This window comes from Rhinatrema bivittatum, chromosome 2 (assembly GCF_901001135.1).
Source record: "Rhinatrema bivittatum chromosome 2, aRhiBiv1.1, whole genome shotgun sequence".
NCBI lineage: Eukaryota > Metazoa > Chordata > Amphibia > Gymnophiona > Rhinatrematidae > Rhinatrema > Rhinatrema bivittatum.
The window spans coordinates 41,440,712-41,458,888 of record NC_042616.1 but is presented as its reverse complement, the minus strand read 5'-3'; the positions used below and the strand labels follow the sequence as shown (position 1 = coordinate 41,458,888).

At 45.2% G+C, this 18,177-nt stretch overlaps 1 protein-coding gene across 1 annotated transcript in view; it reads left to right on the top strand.

Moving 5' to 3' along the window:
- Positions 1-1,301: 1,301 nt before the first annotated feature.
- Positions 1,302-18,177, top strand: part of LOC115083196 (gastrula zinc finger protein XlCGF26.1-like) — a 29,012-nt gene continuing 12,136 nt past the window's right edge. Inside the window, exons 1-3 of the mRNA XM_029587002.1 lie at positions 1,302-1,574; positions 1,930-2,056; positions 9,725-9,844. Of these exons, the coding sequence (XP_029442862.1) occupies positions 1,551-1,574; positions 1,930-2,056; positions 9,725-9,844 (271 nt within the window). The 5' untranslated portion in view covers positions 1,302-1,550. The remainder of the gene's footprint in view (positions 1,575-1,929; positions 2,057-9,724; positions 9,845-18,177) is intronic.

Genomic DNA, 18,177 nt, shown 5'->3' with positions numbered 1-18,177 from the left:
ACCAAGGGCCATTGCCTCCTATTGGAATAAAAATAGTCTTTGAATCAAAATGGGGGAAAATCCAACAGGAGGCAGGAAGGGTGGAAAAACTCCCATGCCTCTCAACTAAGGAGATAGTCCAAAGATAGTTTAAATTCCTCTGCATCAGGTCACTGTCAGGTCCATCCTGCAAAGGACAGATAGCTCATTGTAGGTCTTCCCTACCCCAAATAAAGCCTTGAACACAGGGACTCCCCAATCCACTACAACGGATTGGCTTTCACAGGGAATCCTCCAAAGAGGGATTAAGAGTCAAAAGCACACGCTGACTCCAAAGGGCAAATCCCAACTCCTTTCCAATAAATAAGGGGAATAATGGTATAGCAAGAGCTCCTGTGTACGTGAAAGTCTAACTAAATGTCCAGGACAGGTGGTGCCTGAGGATGATAAACAGCTAGAACACACCATCTGCAGCTCCCGCATGAGGGAGCAAAACCCAAACCTCTCGATTTAAATCTGCGAGGAACCTCCCCATTTAAATAGTATAGGCCTTTAGTGAGGGAAACCAAATGTTCCCTGCATTTAGACATGTCAGCCTCTATTTCCTCGCTAAGCAGAGGCTGGGACAACTTCTTAAAAAGCGGGGAGTAGCTTGCTTGTTACGGCGGTTACTACCCCAAACCAAAAAATTCCTGATACTTCACTTTCAATGCAAATCCAGCATAACTCTCTGCTTCAACGGCAGGGGAGGAAATTTGACACTTCACGCATATCCAGCATAGTCCTCTGCTTCAACGGCAGGGGAGCAAGACTGATACTTCACTTTCAATGCATAGCCAGCATGGCTCTCTGCTTCAACGGCAGGGGAGAATGAAGAAAGGTGGATCTATATTCAGGCAACAATCAACAAGGACTGAATTACACAGTCTGAATAAACAGATAAGCATGGGTGTAGCTTGCTTATTGCAGTGGTTAATACCCCTAACTAAATTAAGCTATTTCACTTAGATGCAGTTCCAACACTGCTCTCTACATTAATGGTGGGGGTGGAAGGGAAATAGAATAAAAAAAGGTTACTAAGAGCCAAGAGAAACAGATAAGTATGTGAGAGAAAAAAAAAAGTGCGAAAGCTTGCAGGGCAGACTGGATGGGCCGTTTGGTCTTCTTCTGCCGTCATTTCTATGTTTCTATGTTAAAACATAACAAAATTTGATTCCCAATACACAAAGAGAGGATCAATCCAAACACATCACTCCTTTCCCCACCTTCCAGCCCCCCCTGTGTGATGTCATCAGTCTGCGTTCAATAAGAAGAGATTAGAAGCTGCCTTGCAAAGGAGACAGAGAGACACACAAAGAGTCTTTTCTTGTCCTTTTATTTGGAGATTTAACAGCTGGAAACCAGAGTCCGTCAGTCCCAAATCTCAGCTTCTGCTCTTCTTTTCCTGCTGCTCCTGCCTCTGTAACAGCCCCTGAGCTGCACTGCAAGAGGCAGATGCTCAGCTCTGCCCCAGCGCGAGAAAGAGCCCCCAGTTCATTTCTAATCCTGAAAGCAGAAAAGCAGAGAGGAAAATGCCTGCAGGAGCTTCTGCTCAGGTAGGAGATTGCCCCCACCTTCCTGCCCTCTCTGTACAGATCCTGCTGCAGCTTTCTAACCTGGGACACTGCAGAGTCAGCCCTGACTTTAATAGGACCCCGAGCAGACCTGGGGTTCAGGAAAGGCACTTTGGGACCTTTTTTTGAGTGTAAGGAGAGACAGCAGGCATCCCACAAAGTGGGGTTTGTTACCCCGTGTTCTGTGAACGGCTTGCTTCCAGTTGCTATAATCCTGCTCTGGGACTCTGTTATGGGATTGTGATTTATACTCACCCAGAAGGCTCTCCCCCTGCCCTGCTGAGCCTGATGGAGGGGAGGCAGAAGGTGCTGAGGGTGTTTCTGGTTTGTGTTTCAGTGCCCGGTAACCTTCGAGGACATCGCCGTCTATTTCTCCCAGGAGGAGTGGGAGGATTTAGAAGAACAGCAGAAGGAGCTTTACAAGGATGTGATGATGGAGAATTTTGAGAGCCTGATTGCAGTGGGTAAGGAACAATTTTGCATTATTATTGGCGCCCTCCCCACCCAGGGTCATCATGTAAAAAAAAAACCCAAATTTGAATGCGAGGGTTTCCCCGTGTAATTTGGTAAAAAAGTGAGAAAATACTGCAGTGATTAGGTTGCTTCTTGGTGTAGTGATAGCTATAATCCTGGCTATATGAGGAGAGGGGAGGGGATAAGGCCCAGGTAACATCTGAGTATGAGACAGAGGAAGGACTGGTGCAGGGGAAGTGTTTTGTATATGCTGGGGGGGGATTATTGCCAAGTTAGAGGCGTATGTGAGAGAGGGGCGATTGGCACAGTAGTGTACGTGTGAGAGAGAGAGATGAGGATTGCACTGGGGCGAGGGTGGGCACTGGGGCATGTGTTTGCATGAGAGAGGGAGATGGATCGCTAGTGGGAGTGTGTGTGTGAGAGAGATATGAGGATTGCACTGGGGTATGTGTTTGCATGAGAGAGGGAGATGGATCGCCAGGGGGTGGGAGTGTGTGTGTGAGAGAGAGAGGACGGGCACTGGGAAATGTGTGAAAGGGAAGGGATACCCCATTTCACTCTCCTCTCGTTCTCCATCCCTGCCCTCCCTCTCCGAATCTTTCTGAAACATAGAAAGGTGATGTCAGAAAAGACTTATCCGGCCTATCTAGTCCCCTCCCTCTTCTTTCTCCCCACATCCTAGCCCTTTCTTCCCCATCTCTGAATCTTCCGCTTCCTCTTTTTTCCTCTGAAAGACCTTCCATCTCCCTCTTTCTCCCTCATTCATCCCCAGTTCAGCTATTGCTTACTCCTGCCCTTTCTCCCCCATTCCTTTCCTCAATCTCTGACCCTGTGTCCCACCTTTACAGTCAGTCCCCCTTCCTTAAGATCCTATTCCTGTGGTGATCACTTTTTTTCTTGCATCCTTCTCTACTGTCTTTCAACAAAAATTGACCATGAACCTAAAGAACAGTCAAAAAAAATTCCCTTTTTAATTAAGACTGGATGGGCCATTTTGTTCTTTTTTTTTTTTTTTCAGTCATTTACTATGTTACTATTTTATAACAAAGCAAAATGTACATTTAATGTGCAAATGCATGCGATTTCATTGAAATATACTGCCTAATGTCAGAACCTTTGCCACAGAGGTTTCTGCTTCTTGCCGCAGAATCTATCTCTGAGCTGCCAGTGGTTATAGTGAGGGATTAGAATGAATGTGGCTGTAATTAGTGGGGGGTTATAGTGAGGATAGAATGGATTTTCTTTTCATAAAATTTGTATTCCGCCTTTCATGACTGGTCAGGCACTGGAAAACCGATTACATGCAGGAACCGTAGGTATTTCTCTGTCCCCAGAGGGCCTTGCAATCTCAGTTTATACTTGAGGAAGTGGAAGGTAAAGAGACTTGCCCAAAGTCACAAGGAGTGGCAGTGAGATTTGAACCCTGGCTTCTCTAGCTTCTGCTCTAACTATTAGGCTACTGCATCACTCCCGATGAAGGACACATTTGGTGAGTTATAATGAGGGTAGACTGGATGACACTCGTGGCGGCGTCAGTGAGGTTATTGGTCTGTTATTTCCATGTCTGTTGGATTTGAATAAAATCTTGTAAAATGGAAAAATCATTTTTGGATGGTTGCGAAATTATGGTCGTGGGGAAAGGACAGGTCTCCTTTAACACTGCACGCTGTAGTCCATGTAGCAAGCAGGTCTCCTTTAATAATCTGCACATCAGACAGAGGTGGCAGCAGAGAATGATAGTCTGAAATAAATTGCACAGATATCCGGTTCTAAGCCTCTGATTATATAAACTACAGACTCATTCATTTTGCAGGTCCCTCTTTATTTAGACAAAAGCACCGCAAAGAAATCTGATGTACACATAGCAGGTTTTATCTTCCTTGCCAGACCAGTCCAGAGAAGTAGGATTCATCTCCTCTGTCAGCAGATAGAGGCAGAGTACAATCTGTTTTGTCCCGTCATCCTTCCCTATATAGCCTGGTGTAACAGGGGAAGGTGTCAGTAGTTCTCCGCCTCCAGCAGGATGGTAGGTGCACGTGATACAGCAGGAAGGTGAAAGTAGTAGGCTATTGGGGACACAGTCTCCTAGATAGGCCACCTTTCTCCAAGGGAGACCTTGGCTGAAAGGGGATTAAACTTCTGGGATGTTGGTTAGCAGGGTGGCTGTTCTTCCCTCCTCCAGGGCAAACAAGACTGAGTTCCCTGTATTTCTCTAGCACAGTAAGACAATTGTGGAACTACCCCTTTAAGGATATTGCAAAAAAAAAAAAAAGGAATAAAAGAGAGCTGTGCTTGCAATGTGCAGTCTGCGGCCTGCAACGGAGACTCAGCCTAAAAAAAATCAGCTCTTGCTGGAGCACCGCCCCTGCTTTCCTGAAGGTATGGAGCATGGGAGGAAATGGTTGGGGCTTGCCGCGTTGCTTCCATGGCTGACTCCCTTTGCAGGCAGGAGCTGTGATGCTGTGGAGACAAATGCGCCAAAAGGAGAGGGAAAGGCCCGCGGTTAAAGCAAACACCGCTGAGCTCCAGGGACCCCCCCCCCCGCAAGGCATCCTTGGTGTTGCTGGAAAAAGGAAACCGCTCCAGGCACCCCCTCAGCCGCATGGGATTTCTCGCTGGCAGAGGGTACAGCAAGGTCGGGGGAGGCACTGGGCTCAGAAAGGAGAGGAGCCGGACTTTACCTCTGACTTTGTCCTGGTGGTGCATGAAGCTTTTTCTAAAATGAAAGCAAAGTGAAGGCAGCAGGAAAAGGTTGGCATTGACTCTAGGGAGCAGGCCGCCCACCCCCCACCCCCCTCGAGCAAAAAAGACCAAAGTTGCAATCAAAGCAATGCTTGCCCTTGGAAGAGGAAGTATAATCCCTCACAGATTCCCGACAAAAGCAGAGCCGAAAGCGAAGGCAGAGGAGGCAGCAGAAGTGAAGAACTAGCACAACTGGTGGCTAAGAGGAAGAGCATCCTAAAGAGGAAGGTCCCAGGCGGGAAGCCCTCTAAGGCGCTTCTGGTGCACTCAGCAATAATTTGGAAACGCTGGGCGTGGAATGGCAGTGGTCAAATCCAGATTTGCCCACTGGGTTAGACCAAAGGTCCATCAAACCCAGTATCCTTTTTCCAACAGCGGCCAATTTAGGTCACAGGTACCTGGCAGGAACCCAAAGGTAGGTAGATAGATCTTATGCTGTTTATCACAGGGATTAGCATTGGATTTCCCCCAAGTCCATCTTAATAATGGTTTATGGGACCTTTTTTCCCCCCAGGAAATAGTCTAAACCTTTTTTTAAACCCAGCCACGCCAACAGCTTTCACCATATTCTCCGGCGACAAATTCCAGAGTTTAATTATGCGTTGAGTAAAAAAAATATTTCCTCCTGTTTGTCTTAGATGAATCACCTAGTAACGCCATTGAATGTCCCCTAGCCGTTGTACTTTTTGAAAGCGTAAACAACTGATGCATGTTTACCCATTCCACTCCACTTATTATTATTTTATAGACCTCTGTATCATATTTCCCCTCAACAAAAGAAGGAGCAATTATGCCATCTGTCTAAAGCAGACGCAGTGGTAGCAGCGCTAACTAAGAGAACCATAATCCCGGTTGAAGGCAGAGCAGCACTTAAGGATCCTTGGGAGAGGAAGGTTGAATCCACTTTGAAAAGATCATTTAAAGTATAGCTAGCCTGTCTCTTCAGGCAGCTATTTGTGCTCAGATGGATGTAACAGTGAGGATCCAGAGACATCACAGTCGAGCAAGGTGCATACAACATGACTAGAGTTAGTGGAAGCCTTCATAGCGTTCACTATGCATGATTTAGTAAGGTCTTCAGCCAAACAGCTGGTATCCACGACAGTGGCCAGGTGGTTGTTATGGTTGAAGAACTGGGCAGAGGATTTGGACTTATGGGTGAGGTTGGGCAGACTCCCTCTTTAAGGGTGAATGCCTATTCGGGGAAGACCTAGAGACTTTGGTCAAAAGCTAAGGAGAATCCAAGCCTCAGAGGTTGCCAGAAGACGAGGGCAGGACTAGCTTTAAGGGAGCCTCCTTTAAAAATAGGTTGAAGATTGATTAACTCATGTAGGAAAGCTTGGCCTTTTTCTTTGTAGATTAACACACCAAGTACATCCTCTCTTATTTCTATTTGTGGGAATCCGCAATTTCCCCCGGGTTTGGATAACATGAAAGGACTCAAACAAATTCAACAACTTTTTATTGGTAATACAAACGTGATGCATAGTTTTCAAGAGCTTCGAGAATGCTGCTCCTTACCACATAAAGAGTTCTTTGCATACTTACATTTAAAGCATTAGGCTTTAGAACTTGGTAAAGGTAATCCAGGATTAGATGACAGATGAAAATGAAAAGAAGCACTGTTAGGTGACAAGACAGGGGGAAAAAGTCTTGTGCCAAATTTAACAAGACATTGAATAGTATAAATGTTTGTGATGAGTTTGCCGGGATCTTTTCCAAGTGGAGTTCGTGGCCTAGCTTCACTTTGTCAAGAGTAGAATTTCATGACTCTTTCAAATATTTGCATGAAGTTACAGAAAAATGTTGCAGTGAGGGTCACACAATACAAATTTCTATATCAAGCCTTCCTAATGCAAGATCGAGCTTATAAGGCTAGGATTTGCGATACTGCAATCTGTGTAAAATATGAAGGGTGAACTGAGAGCCAACTGACATAGTTTTGGAGCTGCCCCGAAGTTCAAAAATTCTGGGGGGGGGAAAGAATTGGCTCAATTTAACCCTTCTGACTGAACCTTTGGTATGGCTTTTTGCAACTATGGAGTTATCCATCGGCACTTAGGAGCAAACAAAAGATTATTTTTAGACAAGGCTAGCTTAGTAGCTAAAAAAAACAAAAAAACAATTTTATCTACTTGAAATGGGAGGAAAGGCCCGGCACTCGCCCACTGGGAGTCGAGTAAGATTGAACTACTGACCTTTGAATACCTTTACTGCAAAAACATCTTTCAAACAAAAAGTATAAAGTATGTTGGAGATTTGGCAAGACTTTATAGCTTCTCTCTCCCAAGGGTGAGAACTACAATACTTTAATTTATAATTAACGGGCTTTGCAGGTGTTGGCAAACCCAGAAGAGAAGAAGGCGGGATACATTTGTCTAGCAGCTTGCATATAGGTACTTGGTGAATTTGTATTACCCCGATTTGCAGAAGATTGAGAGAAGATTATGAAAATGGCTACAAATTAGCCAGGAAATAAACATTCGATAGCCTTAATTTTAGTTCATAATTGAATTTACTAAATAGGTTGTGGTTAGATAACGAGGAGTTAAGAACAGCAATTGTGTTGTAATTAATGTGGAGAGAAGAGGGTGGGTGGAAGGGGAAGAAAAGAAACAAGGACGGCTTAATATATTGTAGAATAACTATATTCTACAATATATTAAGCATTGTTATTGATATTGTTGTGGTGATTGTGTTTAATATGGCCCATTGTCTCAAAACCCAATAAAGATGTTTGGGGAAAAAAAAACCAGGCTGAAGGAGTATATGCAGTATAAGCTAGACAGGCCACCAATGTATCAGCAATCTAGGCCACTAGGCCCTGTGCAGCCCTTTCAAGGCTGCACAAGGCACCGACAGCGATGGCGCCCTCGGCAAGCAGAGGCACCCCAGTGACGGTTGCCAAGGACCTCTTAAGCCACCAAAGATTAGACCTAGAGGAATGGAAACTGGCAAGTGTTAGCAAATTCTCTGGGAAAGTTTTCAAAATTCTGCAGCGGTTACGTGGCCGAGTTGCATAATTTGGCATAAAGATTCACATCTCTGACTATCCAAAAAAAGTCAGTTTTTTGTTGAGAAACATTTTGGGGTTTTTTGTGTGTTTAAACAATATTTTAACTATAGACAAATACAAAATGTACCAAGTACAAAAATCAACTATATATCAAGTAGACGTATGTTACAAACTTTTAACTGTGAAATATCATTTTAGTTTGAATTAAAGTAGTGCAACCATACTTTTTTATATTTTCTTCAGCAAGTCCTTGGCTTTCTGAGTATATCAGTTTATGTATGCTAAAAAATGCCCTCTGCATCAGCACTTTGTCCTGTGTGCATGTACTGGGCACCTGGTAACAGACCCAAAAAGGGGTTCAGTGGTGCAAGTCATCAAGGCTTCGGTGAGTTGAAATTAATGCCCTCCTTGCCATACTGTGGGATGCCAGCAGCTCAGACTTCCAAAAAACACATCCAGGACTTTGTAGCAGGTTTCTGGTTGACCACATGTTCAGGTGCAAGTGCTTTTGTATAAAAATGAAATGTTTCTAAAGGGATATCATTCCATCCAGGAACTGTATCAAAATCAGCTTTGATAAGGATTTAAGAGGCTTTGAGTGCTTTTCTCTGTCCACTCCAACTTCAACACCCCACTTTTCCCTTCAGGACAGGAGGAAGGGGATGGACAACAGGAGGAGAGGGTTCCTTGGAGGCTGTTTGTGAGGGGAGGAGCAGGGGCAGGATCAGAGACTGAAGGCAGGCAGTCACCCTGCAGATTTCCTCAAAAGATTGAATTAAGGGGGTTTGAAAACTATCAGGAATGTTGATTCTGTGGCAGGTTGTCAGTTATGCAGCAACAAGCTAATTATGAGGTTTCTCCTGCTACCCCACAATCATGGGAGCCTAGGGTCACTGGTCGAAAACAAGTGCACTGGTTAGTTTCACATGAAGGCTTATGATGCCGGATCCCAGTCTTGGTTGTGATTGGACTGGAAGTATAAGGAGAAGTAGGAAACTACAGGGAGAAAGATAAGAGGAGGAGGGAAAGTTTTGAGGCAAGGTGAAAGTGCTTGGCAGCTAAGATTCAATGCAAAAAAATGAAGACTCGTGTATTTGGGGAGCAGAAAACCAAGGAAATAGTAGGTGATGAGAGGTGTGAGAAACTGATATGCACCAAGCAGGAGAGAGATTTTGGGGTGGTCTGAAGGTAGAACAATAGGGCAACAAAGGAATTCTAGAGCACTTAGGGAGATGTATAACCAGTTGAGTAAAAGAACTGGTTGTACTGGTAGCCCTGTGTCCTAGATACATTAGAAATACGACACTATAGGACCAATAGGGGATAATCAGAACTGGATTAACCTCTCAGGATTGATCTGTGTCTAGTGGCAAACCTAAGAAAAGACTCTCCACTGGCCAAGGACCCTACAAATCTGAGCCAAACCAGAATGACCATAACAGGTTTAGGATGGCACCTCAGCTTCTGGCCAACTCTACTTGGGTTTGATTTAAGATCCAATGGAGGAGGGATTAATGTTGTGAATGGAAGGCACCAATTATGGGGATGTTTATTAGTGTGAGTGGGGGGTTATCAAATTTGGGCAAAGTTGGGAATGTGTAGGGAAGTGCTGAATAAGAAGTATTTGCTGTAAAGGGAATGAAGCCATTTTACAACTTAGAGAGATTCAATTTGCTTTTGGTCTATGGTTTTCTGATTGAGGATCTCTTATGGTATTTTCTATAGACTTTTGTGGGACATGAAGGGCCTGGAAATGGTTTCTGTTTAACTGAGGATTTAAATACTTTTCTTCACTGAAGTTGGTGATGTTCATCATGTTGGAAATGTTTCTAAGTCCTAAATGTGGGGGAATCACAACCAGAGTGATTATGGGAAACCTAATGCAGTGTTCTTACCCCAGGAACAGGCTCTCCGACCATCACCCCTGATATCATATCCTGCATTGAACGAGGGGAAGATCCGTACATCAGGGATGAGCCGGGATCAGAGGAAAGAGGAACTGGGAGAAGCAGCTGCTCAGGTGAGTTCAGGAATAAGAGGGACCGGGGTAAAACTGCTGAGAGGAAGAGTGGAAGGAGCAGCTGGGAACTGCAGAGACCCCTTCACCAGCTCCTCTGGAGAGCTCTCTAATCACTCAAAGGGTTTCTGTTACAGGCACCCATCACTTAAGATGTTCCTTTCCCAAATCCAGACACCCAAAGCCTTAAGAACATCTGAGAACTACAGGTTTCTGTCACAACACATTTCGGAGTGGACCCATCAAGCCAGGGTCTGAAAAATAGAAACCTGGAATATGATGAGCATAAGACCCATGTAGTCTGCCTGATTCACTTCCTTTTATGATGCCACAGACCCCAGGTAATCTCCAGCTTTGTTTTCTCTTCTTCATTATTAGGATGTAATCAGAACAGAAGATCCTTTTCTTGATTTGTACTATTTTGGTCTTTACCCCTTTCCCCTGGGAAGCCATTCCATGTATCCACCATTTCCGTGGAGAAATATTTCCTTATTCCCTCTTGAGTCTGCCTCGTCAGAACCTCCTATCATGATCGCTTGTTCTGTAACTTCACTTCCACTGGAAAAGGTTTACTTTCTGTGGCTACACAGTGATCAGAGCAAGGTCCGGATTCTGAATGGGTGAGACAGGTTTCTGTTACAGGCATCAGTCACATAGGAAGTCCCCTTCCAAACCCAAATCCCTAAGGCAATCCAGGGACTCCAGGAGTCTATCCCAGAGCATTTAGTGCTGGACCCACCAATCCAGTGTCTGAAAAAATGGAAACAGAATGTAATGCAGACAAGGTCGTGAGACTCGTTTATTCTGCTTGATTTGAAGGTGTTAAGAACCTTGGAAATAAAAGTGAGATGGTTGATTTATTGTATTTGGATTTTCAGAAGGAATTTAATTACCGTATTTTTCGCTCCATAAGACGCACTTTTTTTCCCCCAAAAGTGGGGGGAAAATGTATGTGCGTCTTATGGAGCGAATATAAAAAAAAAACCCAAACAAAAATCTAACAAACCCCCCCCCGACTCCCCCAAGACCTGCCGACTTAATTTCCTACAACCCCCCACCCTCCTGACCCCCCCCCCAAGACCTGCCGACTTAATTTCCTACAACCCCCCACCCTCCTGACCCCCCCAAGACCTGCCAAACGTCCCTGGTGGTCCAGTGGGGGTCCAGGAGCGGTCCAGGAATGATCTCCAGGGCGTGGGCCGTCGGCTGCCAGTAATCAAAATGGCGCCGACGGCCCTTTGCCCTCACTATGTCACTGGGACCGACCAATAGCAGCGGTCGGTCCCAGTGACATAGTGAGGGCAAAGGGCCGTCGGCGCCATTTTGATGCATTATACCACAGCAAAAGGCAAAGGCTGCAGAAGTGCAGCATCCTGAACCAGAATCGTGTTCCTCCATGATTACTGCTTCTAAGGTAATGAAGGCAGTATTTGCAAAAACTGATTCAGAAGAATCACAGGATATTAAATGGCTAGTGGCTAAAAAGTTTCTAGTCAGTAGCATCTTATCCTCCAGTGAAGACCAACTCCAAGCCTGAACAGCCAGCTCCTTTACCCTATGATGCCATATGGAAATTACATCATGCCTCCTCCAAAGATGTCCTCTGGCTTCTCCCTGCCTAGGGCTTTCTACCAATAGGGCTTTCTACCAGTTTGGTTGGTGCCCTTTGCTCTCATTTGGATCCTTTGGTGTTCTTGCTAGCCTGGGTGGCTGCTTTGCACCTCCCATGATGCTTTGGGATCTTTATGACACTCTTTCAGTTAATTTCACCCTCTATCACTACCTTAGGGGTTTTTCTGCTGTAATAAGGCCAAGTTCAGGATTCTGAGGAGCTCGCCTCTTCCTTTTCTCCTCTCCTTGCTCTTAGTAGAGTAGCATTTAAGTCAAGGTAAAACCCACTCAAGATTTGTAATCCCTGCTTCTTTAATTGTAGCAGACAATTCCAGAATGAAACAAACTCACCGTTTATAATTTTTTCCATTGAATTTGTAATTTCAAAAAGTGGAAAAAACTTAGTTTTGTTATCCTTTTACCAGGTTTTATAAGGTCCAGCATTCAGACTAATGAGAATCCAACTTTCTACCGCTCTTCTCTCTCTCTTCTTGAGTCAGCATATCAGTTGCACATATAACTAGTATGCTGGGAATCCCTGCTGCCCTTACCTCGGGCTCCACCTTCAAGGTCATCTCTCCTGTCTGTCATCAAAACCAGCCTCTGTCTTTAGATATTCTTGGAATCATAGTCCTTATTGACAGCCATCTTTTCCTCCCTTGAGGATCACCCACTGCATTCCTTCATGGTGCCTTGAGCTGTTCTGGCTACACTTAGTACACCTTTGCCCCTCTTTACAGCCTGGAGGGGGGGGGGGGATTTCATGCCACTATTAGTGGCCTTTGCCCCACATTTGGAGCCTGGGGATGTTCTGACCATTCATTGTGTTGCTTTGCTCCTCTGACAGTGCCTTGCAGAACTCCTGCCGCTGCTTGGTAGCGGTTTTCCCCATTGTGGATCCTTGAGCTCTTCATGCCACATTTAGTACCACTTTAACATAGTCTTGATGTGTTTGCATGCCTTACCTCTTCTGGTGATGTCTACCTTCCAGTTTCATTTGAAATCATTAGAAAAACCCAATTTGAGAGCCCAAAATAGGCTACATTGCTTCCCGTATTGACTGTAATGGTGAACAAATAAAAAGAATAAACATTTTTGTTTTGTTTGAAATGAACCAAAGAAATGACTGCGACCTACAAAATAAATAAACAAACCAAAATGAAGTTTTTTGAATCTGCACATGCCTAGTGATCACTTCTAGATACTACATCTCAGAAAGGATAAGGGCAGAATGAAAGTGGTCCAGAGAAGAATAACCAAAATGGTGTGGGTCTGCACCAGAAGACTTATGAGATGAGGCTGCAAGACCTAAATGTGTGTATTCCCTGGAGGAGAGGAGAGATGATCCAGGTTTTTAAATACAAATACCTGAAAGGAGTTAATGATGTACAAAATTCAAGCTGTCTGTTTAATGGAAGGGAAGCTGTAAAACTAGCAGTCATGATATGAAACTCCAAGGACGGAATTTTTATTCACGGGAAAAGGGTGGTGGATCATGCAATGTCCTCCCAGAAGAGGTTGTGAAGACAAGAATGGTAATGGAATTCAGAAGGGCATGAGACAAACAGAGGATCCTTAGTGGCTAGAGAATGTAAATGAAGAAATGGAGTAATCTCTTTTAAGCCCGGTTTATATGGAAGGCACGGAGGTAATTTGCACAGAGTAGCAGTCGTTATCTTAAGCAGCTTGCTGGGCAGACTGGATGAACCATTTTGGTCTTTGCTGCCATTAACAACGTTACTGTGGTACACTCTTTTGAATACCTGAAAAGAATTAATAATGCAAAAGAATTATGCAACGCCTGATTGCAGGCAGCTCTGACATAGCTCCTGGCACCTTGCTGCATCCAGTGGCTCTAACTGGGAAATTGAATGCAGCTTCTGAGCCTTTACATAGATCCTGCATTCAGGACTTCCTGTGGGAGCTGGCTAATGACATCACCACTCTTCCTGAATATAATGGAGTTCAGTGTGGTGCCTCAGCGACAGGTCCTTCTGGATACCTCTGCCTAGGCTTTGTCTTGTTCCTGTCTCCTGTCTCTACTTATCTGCTTGCCTGGTTTCCGATTCCTGCCTCCATTCCAGTCCTGCCCATATCTGCCCTGCTCTGCTTCTGCCTGCATTGCTCGTCCTTGCCTTTCGATTCTTCTCTTCTCTTGTTTGCTGAACCAGCCTGACCTTCAAAGTTGCTCTGAGTGAACTCTGCCACCTCTGGGCATAGCCTGCCTTCATCTCTGCCATCTCTGACCATAGCCTGCCTTCATCTCTGCCACCTCTGACCATAGCCTGCCTTCAACTCTGCCTTCATCTCTGCCACCTCTGACCATAGCCTGCCTTCAACTCTGCTATCTCTGACCATAGCCTGTCTTCAACTCTGCCTTCATCTCTGCTATCTCTGTCCATAGCTTGCCTTCAACTCTGCCATCTCTGACCATAGCCTGCCTTCAACTCTGCCTTCATCTCTGCCACCTCTGACCATAGCCTGCCTTCATCTTTGCCACCTCTGACCATAGTCTGCCTTCATCTCTGCCATCTCTGACCATAGCCTGCCTTCATCTCTGCCACCTCTGACCATAGCCTGCCTTCATCTCTGACCATAGCCTGCCTTCAAATCTGCCTTCATTTCTGCCATCTCTGACCATAGCCTGCCTTCATCTCTGACCATAGCCTGCCTTCATCTCTGACCATAGCTTGCCTTCATCTCTGCCACTTCTGACCATAGCCTGCCTTCATCTCTGACCATAGCCTGCCTTCATCTCTGACCATAGCTTGCCTTCATCTCTGCCACTTCTGACCATAGCCTGCCTTCAGCTCTGACCATAGCCTGCCTTCAACTCTGCCTTCATCTCTGCCACCTCTGACGTTGGTCTGCCTTCATCTTTGCCACCCCTGGCCATAGCCTGCCTTCATCCCAGTAAGGCACCTGAAAGAAAGAAAAGAGCCCCCGAGGAGCGGGTACCCAGGTTAGATGAGTACCCCGATGGGCAGAGAGAGCTTCCAGCGGCAGCACGGAAGCGGGAGAGAAGCTTAGACCGGACGAGTCCAATCCATTCACGATCCTTGCTAACTCAATGAGCCAGCAAACAAGCATAGGCTAAATACCCGGATGGCGTGACGTCACTCGAGGGGGACGCCCCACGAGGTTCCTGCCATGACGTGGATAAAGACGTGGGTGGCGTGCGCGCTCGCACCCTAGGAGGGCCTTAGGAGAAACATGGCGTGAGGCTTTGCCATAGCCGTTCCGGGGACGCCGGAGAGAGCGGCTTGCAGACGCGGCGGTAGCCATCTTACCAAGGCTGGCGGGGAGAGCAGAGGGAAAGGTGAGGCACAAGGGTCGAAGCCGTCCGAGACCGACGGACGCAACAGACTTAAAATTAGAAACCAAGAGAAATTCCCTTCTAGAAATTGCAACAGCATGTGGAAAAAATATATGGGGGATCTATCTGTTGTAGCAGACTTAAAATCATTTTCTGACGTGGAGGATAGGATTACTAAGGATTATAGACTTCCCAGCCTTCAAGGATAGTAAAAACAGGGCGGCAGCAATTCGGTTATTGTTGAATGTTATGAAATCTTGGTCCCAGCTCCTCAGTGAACTGACAGATAAAACAGAGAAACAAATAATGTCTGAAATATATTGGGCAAATAGAAAACCAGAGTAGAAATTGAGGAAGTCCGAGACCAGTCATTTTCATTCAAGATGCAAACTTCTATGATCAGTATATAGAGAGACACCTATAAATCGGATAAATGAAAGATTCTCACTCACTTAAAGTGAAGATAAATTGTCTCACATAAAGACAGTAAATTTCATACTGGTGCGCGGACGCACTTGTATGTACCTTTGCTGGCTCGTGTCCAGGGATGCGGCTATTTTATAACACACGCGTGTATATGCGTGCATGTTATAAAATAGCTTGACTGTGAGAACATGTGCGCTCAATTTTAAGTGGGTACACGCAATTACTGCTTCTCCCATGAAGTGGGGAAATTTAAAAGATGAGCACCGATATTACTGCCAGTTTTCCCAGTGCGTTCCGGGTTCGCCCAGTTAAGGGAGAGGACTTCTCAATCCCCCCCTAGTTTAATAGCCTCTCCTCCCCCCTGTTAGCCCCATCCTTTAAAACCCCCACCAATCTTTACCTATGGGGTGGGAGTGCTTACAGATGCAACAGCTGTGGGAGGCTATTGCCTTGCTATTCAAGGATGTGTCGGGGAGTCTGGTGCCAGGGTGAGCCGAGGTTATTTTTATTAGGTATACCGGGGGGGGGGTCTCAGAGCACATTGGAATATAAACTGCTTATGCAGGTTTTGCTGGCAGCCAAAAGGTGAAACTGCTTATCAGTGGCAATCGCCGAATCTATCTAGTTTAGGATCCATAAAGCAGAGATGATATCGAGTATTTATTCTGGAAAGATTAACAGCAAAACGGTTGGGTTTGGGGGAAAAATCGGGGTCCCTGTATAGAATGGTTACGAAATCAAGCATGAGGACCCGGGAATAAGGGTTATAAGCAGTTCGTATGTTTTAGGTTGCCTCTCCTAATATTGCAAAGTATGGAGGGAGAGAGTGGGTGGGATAGGGAGAATGGGGCAAGGTATGGGAGGGGGCTGGGAGGGGTGATAAGCTTTATTGAAACACACACTGGTGGGGATAAGCCCATATATTTGATGTATATTTTGCTTTATTGGAAAAATCATTGTCTTTGTAGTTGGTGCATGGTTGACGTGCATTTTTCTGCTTTGAACCTAATGGAACCCTGTTATGATATTGTGTGAATAAAGATTAAATGGGGGGAAAAAACCCAAACAAACACCAATCTGCCTATATATTTTTAGCCGAAGTAAAGTTTATGCTTTACAGGGGACTCCGGCACGCGCTGGTGCGTGTAAGCATTTACGTGCTCCATTTCTTGGCCAGGCCCCGACTCGCCCGTGCCCTCTCCAGACCGCGCCCTGCCCCTTTTGGAGAAACTCTATTTGTGCACACAGTGGGAGATACGCATGTACTCTGGCTGGATTTTAAAATCTCCTCGGTGCAGGCCGGCCCGACATATATTCACGCGCCTCCTAACCGAAGCGTGCACAGGGCTTTTAAAGCTTACATTCAAGAGAGGCCTCCAGGATACCAGGTTTTCTAGAAACGTTTATCAGTTTTGGATAAAAGACCTTCACACCCTTTACCTGAATGCCAACATCCAATTGTAGTCGTCCCAGCACCAGTATCCTGTCATAAATTCATTTCATTTATTAAAAACGGATATTCGGCCAACGCCCCAAGGTGGTGAGCAAGAGGTAAATGCACGTAATGAAGCAAAAGTAATCAACAAGCAAATCAAAGACATTTCTACAAACAATATATTGCTGCCATAGAAAACAGATCTTCAAATAATCACTTTGTTCTGAGATTTTGGGGCAGATTTTAAAACTTACGCGCGCGGGGGTACATTTGTGCGCGCTACCCAGCGCGCACAAATGTACGCCCGATTTTATAACATACATGCCTTTTGAAAATAGACTCGGCGCGCGTAACCCCCCTTCCCTTTTTGCGTAAATCCACCTTTGTCTCGCAGAGAATATGCTAACTGAAAAAAGATAGGTTTTTAGCATTACTTTGAATGACTTCATGCACTCGGATAATCACAGATCGTAAAGGAAAAGTTCCAAAAACTGGAATGACCGTTGAAAAAGCAATACTTTTCTTGTCCGAGCTAGCCGAAACTGACGAACAGGCAGAATTTTGGGCATCCCTCTCTCTGTAAAGAGCGCAACCCTCGTGTAGGCTTTTATTGACGCGCAGCGGTGCGTTTACCCGTGGACATGAGTCTAATGCTAACAGGTTATGCGCACAAGCGTGGCGATCTTATTACGGTATCCTCGACTGAAGCGAAAAGCGATAGGGAACCCGTTACAATTATAAAGGGAAGAGGGGAGAGAAAAGTCAAGTTGAGAGAGAGAGAGAGTCTGGAGATTCAGCTACGGTGTTCATTCGTAACAGGACATTATCTAATATTGATCAGAGACCCGAACCAGTCCCTCAAACTCAAGTGGGTCAATGAAAAGTAGGTTTTGTGGATTTTTTTTTTAATTTTTTATTGTTACGTATAAATGGAGGACGTGCCATACGGCAGAGCAAAGCCAAAGTTCCCCAGACTTTACATTCAGTAACTAATTCTCTTTTCCAGCGGGTCTGGAGATCACTGCCAGAGTTTTACAGAAGAAGGAATTGGCTGACTCAGTTTATTGCGCCTTCTCTTTACCAAACTCGGTATTGGTTTAAAAATTGGGGGTGTTCGGCCTCGGTTATGTATTTGGTGATATCTGTTGATTGGGGAATGTCTCAAGATTAGTAATAAAACAAAGGAGCTGATAGAAATGTTCAGAATCCCTGTGGAAGGGAAGTTTCTCTCCTGCCATTTTTCTGAATTCTTGGTCATGTGACTATGGCTCTCAGGAAGTTTGCACTGATAGTTGCATAGTTTAATTGTGCAGTTGTGATATACTGGAAGTTTGCTGATTTGCAAGTCAGCAGAGAAGTCTTGAGCCGTGGAAGGCAGTAGGTGTGGTCTCGCTAACTGCTTCAATAAGATTACAGTCTGCTCATTTTGTTGTAGAGTAATATGGTCTGCGGGTAGAGTAATATAGTCTGCGGGTAGAGTAATATGGTCTGAGGGTTTTTTTGTGTGCGTACGCTCGCTGAACTGAAAGATATAGAGGCATTCACAGA